Here is a 7,217-nt window from a genome sequence, read left to right as displayed (position 1 = left end):
AAAAAAATATATATATATATATATATATATATACACACAAGTAAAGCAATGTTAGTATTTTGAGGGAAACATGGGTTTGCATGGAGACCAACTTTCCATATTTCAAAGTAGAATACAGAGAGGTATTTTTCTTTTCCTTTTCTTGAGACAGAGTCTGGTTCTCGTCACCCAAGATGGAGTGCAGTGCTGCAATCTCAGCTCACTGCAGTCTACAACCCCTGGGCTCAAGCCATCCTCCCACCTCAGCCTCCTGAGGAGCTGGGACTACAGGCACATGCCAACACACCCAGCTAATTTTTGTATTTTGGTAGAGACGGGGTTTCACCATGTTGCCAACCCTGGTCTTGAACTCCTGGGTCCAAGCAATCCACCCTCCTCGGCCTCCCAAAGTGTTGGGATTACAGGCTCGAATCACTGCACCCTGACCAAGAGAGGTATCTTTCAAGTTTTTACATCTCACCCAGATACAGACAGCCCACATGAATAATTTCTTTGCTAGTGTTAAAGTGCATGATAGTGCATTCATTTTCCATGGTCTTGTACCGGGTGTTTCACAGTAGATTATGCTGACTTGAACCTACCCCAAATCTATCACTAAGTCTTGACTGGTGACCAGGAGAAGGTTCCTAGGAGAGCTACTGGTGATGGAACAACATTGGAAGATGAAGTGTCACAGCAGACTGGAAGGCTGTACAGAATTATGCCAGGCTGAGGAAAGGCTTCCAAAGGGTACAGAAATGGTACATGGTTAAGAGGGAAGGAAAGAATTGCTACGGGGGTCCTCTTTTTGAGGACTGATCATTGGTAAATATGAATGGCAGTTACACATTCAATGTGAGCTTGATTCAAATAGGCATACCAACACCAGCCTTCTCAAGTCACTAGCCTCACACCAATGAGCAGAGTTCTAACAAAAAATAGTAAAAATCAGAACACATGTGGGACAGGGAGAATGGAAAGTTATGTAGGAAAGCAAAAGAAAATGTAAGTGATAACAAGGGTAAGACAGCCCTGTTTTGCACTAATGGTCTCACACAGCTTCAGTCCAACACAGTGTTCACCTTTTTCTTTCTTTTTTTGAGATGGAATATTGTTCTGTCACCCAGGCTGGAATGCAGTGGCACCATGTCTGCTCACTGCAACCTTGGCCTCCCGGGTTCAAACAATTCTCCTGCCTCAGCCTCCTGAGTAGCTGGGATTACAGGCTAGCACCACCACGCCCATCTAATTTTTTTGTATTTTTAGTAGAGACAGAGTTTCTCCATGTTGACCAGGCTGGTCTCGAACTCCTGACATCAAGTGATCCGCCTGTCTTGGCCTCCTAAAGTGCTGGGATTACAGGTGTGAGCCACCGTGCCCGTCCCATAATGCTTACCTTTTAAAACTTCAGAACATAGATCCATGTGAGTATTCTCTGAATAGGTTATCTTCTAAATATTTAAGCCTATTATTATCAAATATTTATTGAGTGACTTAAGAATAGAGTTTTGTTCCAGGCAGAGGAAGATGAAAGATGTATATAACAAACTGCCTTCAGACAGCTTGCCATCTACTTTGGGAGAATAACAAATGCTGTGAGAGATTAATGGAAAGAAAAGAAAAACCTCAGATGAATCATTTAACCCCTGCTTCACTGGAAAACAAAGGGTTGAACAAGAAGGTCTCTGGATCCTTGCAACTCTAATATCCAAAAAGGCCAGAAGTGCTGCAGTGGGGAGGAAAGGTTATACTGAGACTTGAGCTACACCTTAAGACACGTGGAATGGAGGAAGAGGGTGTTTTAGGTAGGGGGAATAGTATGCAGACTGGTTTGGGAGTGCCCACAGCTCTTCAGTGAAAGTCCACATGGTTTTCTATTTCACTCACTTTTGCTCTGAGTCAGGATCAAAATACTATTTGTTATTTATGAAAACAGATATTAACTGTTACTTAAACGTCTGGCTCAGGATGGTCTGTTCAAATGACTGAACAGTTCTTTTCTCAGCTGATGGACTTTTAAAAATGTATGGGGTAACTTCCGCACCCAGATACAGTAAAAAGACACACTCATTATTTTTTCTGGAAGGAAAACAGCACATGCCAATGTCAACACGTTTGGAAAGTTGCCACCAATGCTTCGCCTAAGAGGACTACTGGAAGGGAAGCTGAATTCAGGTGGCTCTTGTGACGCTCTTTAACCCCTGTTAAAAAATTCACTGTAAAAATTATACTGAGTTTTCCTTTAAATTTTGGTTGCTGAATCAGAACTTCTCAAAAGATTTGTAAATTTTAGCAAGAAGTCAGAAATTCCAACTCTAAAATGAATTTTCTGACTCAATATTGAAAATAAATTCTTAAGTTTAGATGCTTAGGGAAAAAACAGCTGGAGAATTCAGGAGCCTCCCATACTTTAATACAAAATGATGTCATTACCATCAAGGCTTCCAAGAACTCCCTAAATTGTGTGGTTAAGCAATATCTCAAAGCACAGTGATGACTCTAGGAAGGTGCTATGCTCCTTCTTGGTATACAGATTCAGGTCCAGAATAATTTTCCTATTTAGAGATTTGATTTGACTTCCTCCTTATGTTAAAAAGTAGCCTAATACTAGAAAGATGGTATATCAATTTATGTGCATTTTCAAAGCTAAAGCTATGAAATTTTCCATGCTTTACACACACTAAATCAGTACTCATTTTATTGGATGCCTTCCTGGAGCTGGTTCCTTGTTTTAAATATTTAACTGCAGATTGCATGGGGCTTCTTAAAAACCTGATTACATTTGAAATTTTACAATTAAGCAAAATAATCATGCAGAGAAAGTAGCCAAGATGACTAAACTTTAGAATACCTTGTGTAGGTAAAAGTTTACAGTTATGTAATCTTGCATCATCTTAGTCAAAGATGATTGAAGAAAACAATCCCAGTCAGTGTCTGCGGTTCATAATGAACCTACTGATAGTGCTGTAACTGTTTAGGGCTGACTGAAATCAACTGCAGTTTTTACGGCAGCTTCACTTTATCATTCTTCAAATATGAAAATGACACTCCACCTCCCACTTATGTATGTCTTTTATTTCAAATGGAAGTTGTTTTACTCAGGAGTAGTCATAAACACACAAGATTCTTGATAAATTCTATGTCAAGTTTATTTATCTAACCCATCCCTTTGACACCTGCTGCCTGTTCCTGGGGACCCAGCCACAGCCAGGACTTTAATTCAGTTCCCCACCCCCACTGAACACAACACACACCTACAGGCAAGCTGAAGTTCCCCCAACTGTATTTGGTGATCTCCTTACTTGTTCAAAACATATATAAGCTCAGGTCATTTATATATTCATTTCTAGAAGTTTGTAAATGAATTAAATAAAGTTCATGTTGGCCGGGTGCAGTGGCTTACACCTGTAATCCCAGCACTTTGGAAGGCTGAGGTGGGTGGATCACCTGAGTTCAGGAGTTCGCGACCAGCCTGATCAATGTGGTGAAACCCCACTTCTACTAAAAATACAAACTTAGCCTGGCGTGGTGGCGCATGCCTGCAATCCCAGCTCCTCGGGAGACTGAGACAGGAGAACTGCTTGAACCCGGGAGGTGGAGGTTGCAGTGAGTTGAGATCATGCCATTGCACTCCAGCCTGGGCAACAAGAGCAAAATTCCATCTCAAAATAAATAAATAGGCCGGGTGCAGTGGCTCACGCCTGTAATCCCAGCACTTTGGGAGGCTGAGGTGGGTGGATTGCCTGAGCTCAGGAGTTCGCGACCAGCCTGGGCAACACCATGAAACCCCATCTCTACTAAAATACAAAAAATTAGCCAGGTGTGGTGGCATGTGCCTGTAGTCCCAGCTACTTGAGAGGCTGAGGCAGGAGAATTGCTTGAACTTGGCAGGCAGAGGTTGCAGTGAGCCAAGATTGCGCCACTGCACTCCAACCTGGGCAACAGAGTGAGACTCCAACTCAATAAATAAATAAATAAATAAAGTTCATGTTTAAAAAGAAAACATCAAAATAAGCTTCTCCAAGAGCAGAGAAAAGGTTTGATGTTTGAGGTGCAACATTTGAATAAGTACTTCTAAAGCCAGATTAAGTTTTTAAGCAGTCGCTAAAAAACTAATGAGGTTTAATGTGACCTATTTAGGAGAAACAGTTCTTTGTTGTGCTCTATTAGAAGGCTAGCCGGGCGCGGTGGCTCAAGCCTGTAATCCCAGCACTTTGGGAGGCCGAGACGGGCGGATCACGAGGTCAGGAGATCGAGACCATCCTGGCTAACACGGTGAAACCCCGTCTCTACTGAAAATACAAAAACTAGAATGGCGTAAACCCGGGAGGCGGAGCTTGCAGTGAGCTGAGATCCGGCCACTGCACTCCAGTCTGGGCGACAGAGCGAGACTCCGCCTCAAAAAAAAAAAAAGAAGGCTAATCCGCCTATGGAAAAAAAAAAGTAGAATCCTATTTCTTTACTCCTTCTTTATTGAATCTTATTTGTCTACAAAAGTAAAGAGAAAATACCGTGAGGAAAAAGAGCATAAAGTGGGTCAGCAGTGTGCAGTTATAGGGGAGAGAGTCACACCTACCTTTACTGAAGACAAGTTGAACTGAAAAACTGGGGTTACCTTTGCCCCTAGAGCAGCAGAAGGCCCTGCTCCCCTCCGTAGATCCTGACATTGTTTAATGATGAGAAGTGGACATTGTTTAAATCCCCAGCTTACCAGGTTTCACCACCTCACTTCCCTCTCTAGGGTCCTATCAGGGTGATATTCGCGAGGCACTGTCTAACCCAAGAGAGTCCTGAGGCGTCCTCCAACAGGAAGATGCCCTGGACCCTGTGGATGGTCAGGGGATGCGAAGTGACTGCCAGGGTGGCCTGGCCACTCCCAACAGAGCACAAATGTTGATTTCAGAATCTTTGGCACTTTCCAAAATGTGGCTGAGCAGTAATTTGGAAGCCTAAATCCTGACTTTAGGAATTCATAAGAACAACCAATGTTTTATAAACTCAACAGAAAGTAAAATAAACAAACCCAGGGTTTTACGCTCCCTCTTGTTATTTTTATGGCAATCTTTCAAACTAGTTCAAAATGTTCAATCCTCTGCCCTCTCAAAAACACTGAGTTGGGGGGTGGCGGCGGGGCGGGGGGGGAGACAAAATGACTAATAGTAACCAGCATACACTGCAGTTTACCATAGGTAAGAGCTAAGGAGATCTTGTGGTGAAAGAGTACAGGTTGCTTTTAGGCTGGCACTGAAGTCTCTCTCCTTCCCAACCTTCTCATTGAGGAGGGCCCAGCAAAGAAAACAAGGATGTTTATATTTACCCAGAAGTGTGCATGGCAATTGACCATCATGGTTCTCTCAATGAGCTCATCAGGACATTCCAGAAGGTGATGCCCAGAGACCACACCAGCATTATTGACCAGGACTGAGACTTCGCCAACCTCCTTGCGGACTCTTTCAGCCGTCAGGTAGACATTCTCCCTCTTCCCCACATCACAGGTGTAGGTAAAAACCTGCAAGTTACAGTGGGGCAGAATTTCTTCCTCACCATTCCCAGCTGTCCTCAGAAGTCCAGATGAGGAGAAAACATGCAAAAGAGAAGGGAGTGCAGAAAGTGAGTCACATGGCGATCAGTAGGACAAAGATCACACAAAACAAAAATACTACAGTGAGCTTCAAATTTCTAACGCTGCAAGGCTTGCCAACGACTGAGCTTTACAGCTGCCTTCCTCCCATGAAGTCTTTGGGAATTACAGCAATTTACTGGATAACTTTGCTTAGGGGAAAGTCATGTAATTGTGACAAGCCCAATACAAGTAGACCACATGGGATCAGCTTGCTGGAGCTAAAGACACCTGCAAAGAACTGATCTCAGCCCAGAGCTCAGAGAACAACACACACACACTGCACACTCCTCATTTTTGGGGAAACAGTGGCCCAGGAGAAACAGCTCTTCGTCTTTAGTATGAGAACCCTCAAAATGGAAACTCACTTCAAGACTCACAAACCAAAACTGCAATTAATAATCTAAATTCATCCAAAGCCAAGAAATGAATCCACAATTTTTAATGAAGAAGTAGGGGTCACTGACTTGTTCTAACTGGGCTAGCTGACTCCTCTAAGAAGTACTCTCACAAATCAAGTTACAGGTAAATATGCAATTGTACCACATAAGAACTTGACAATTTAAAAACCAAAATCGGTATTCTGGAAAATGAATACCCTTATCTTTTAGGTTTTGGCAGGGAGCACAAAAATCTGTATTTGCTACCCTCCATACCACCAATGAAAATGGTACCTTTTCACCCTTAAATTAAAAACGCAGGTATCAATAAGTTTGGTGATAAATTATCAATACAGGGGAGAAGTGCCCAAGTCAATTTTCTCCGTACAGGTAAATGTTTTCCCTAAAAATGAAAAATTTTGTTAAAAAGCAAGAGCCATTATCAAATTTCCTGGACCAATATTTATGGTTGGTTATGGACTTTGCTTTGGCTTAAAAAAAAAAAAATCTCAGATTCAGGTTAGTTAATAAGTATTCAGAAATGCAGATTTCCTGGGGTGACCAAAAACATGTAAGAAATTTACAACGAAGCCTAAATTCTCCAAGAGCTTTCTCTCAAGAAGGAAGGCGTCTTTCAGTCACGCTCTGGGAATGTAACTAAAGCACTTATCGCTGGCGAAACAATGTAATTATGTTCCTCAGGCTAAACTTATAGTGAAATCGTCAATACTGCTCTCGTTTAAGGGGTTCAGACCACAGTAACACATACACTTCTTCAGTCGAGTCAGAACTTCCCAAAGACGCTTCAGTTTCCCATCGCGCCGCTTCTAAGTCGGAGCGAGACATTTCTTTGGGATCCAAACCTGTGGTAACAAGTTCCCTCCACCTTCCCTACCCCCAAAGGGCTTAGGAACCCGCCCCTGCCTCCGTGGTCCCCAAAGATACCGAACCTCCGCGAGGACTGGGCACCTTCTCCCTGGTAATACAGAGGTGATCGCGTTCCTTTATCAGGGAGCAAATTCCACTCGTCTCCCAAAAGACCGGTGGGGTGCTCCTTTCCTGCGCAGCGGGGCTGACCCGACAGCGGGGTTTTGGGGCCTGCGGTGGTAGGGAGCGGGGTGGAAAGAGGCTTGACCCAACAATGCTCCCGCGCGGGTCCGGGTTACCTTGCAGCGCGGCGGCGTCGGCCGCCTCCAGGTCGCGGTAGATGTGGCGCACCATGCCAGCCGTCTCCTCGT

At 43.5% G+C, this 7,217-nt stretch overlaps 1 protein-coding gene across 1 annotated transcript in view; it reads right to left on the bottom strand.

Moving 5' to 3' along the window:
• Positions 1-7,217, bottom strand: part of RDH10 (retinol dehydrogenase 10 (all-trans)) — a 36,888-nt gene that overhangs the window by 22,127 nt on the left and 7,544 nt on the right. Inside the window, exons 3-4 of the mRNA XM_011957436.1 lie at positions 7,146-7,212; positions 5,297-5,532 (exon numbers count right to left, since the gene is read on the bottom strand). Of these exons, the coding sequence (XP_011812826.1) occupies positions 5,297-5,532; positions 7,146-7,212 (303 nt within the window). The remainder of the gene's footprint in view (positions 1-5,296; positions 5,533-7,145; positions 7,213-7,217) is intronic.

The sequence above is a fragment of the Colobus angolensis genome, unplaced genomic scaffold, assembly GCF_000951035.1.
Source record: "Colobus angolensis palliatus isolate OR3802 unplaced genomic scaffold, Cang.pa_1.0 Scaffold440, whole genome shotgun sequence".
NCBI classification, from domain to species: domain Eukaryota; kingdom Metazoa; phylum Chordata; class Mammalia; order Primates; family Cercopithecidae; genus Colobus; species Colobus angolensis.
Note: the sequence above shows the minus strand (reverse complement) of the source record. Positions and strands in the feature narration are given on the sequence as shown.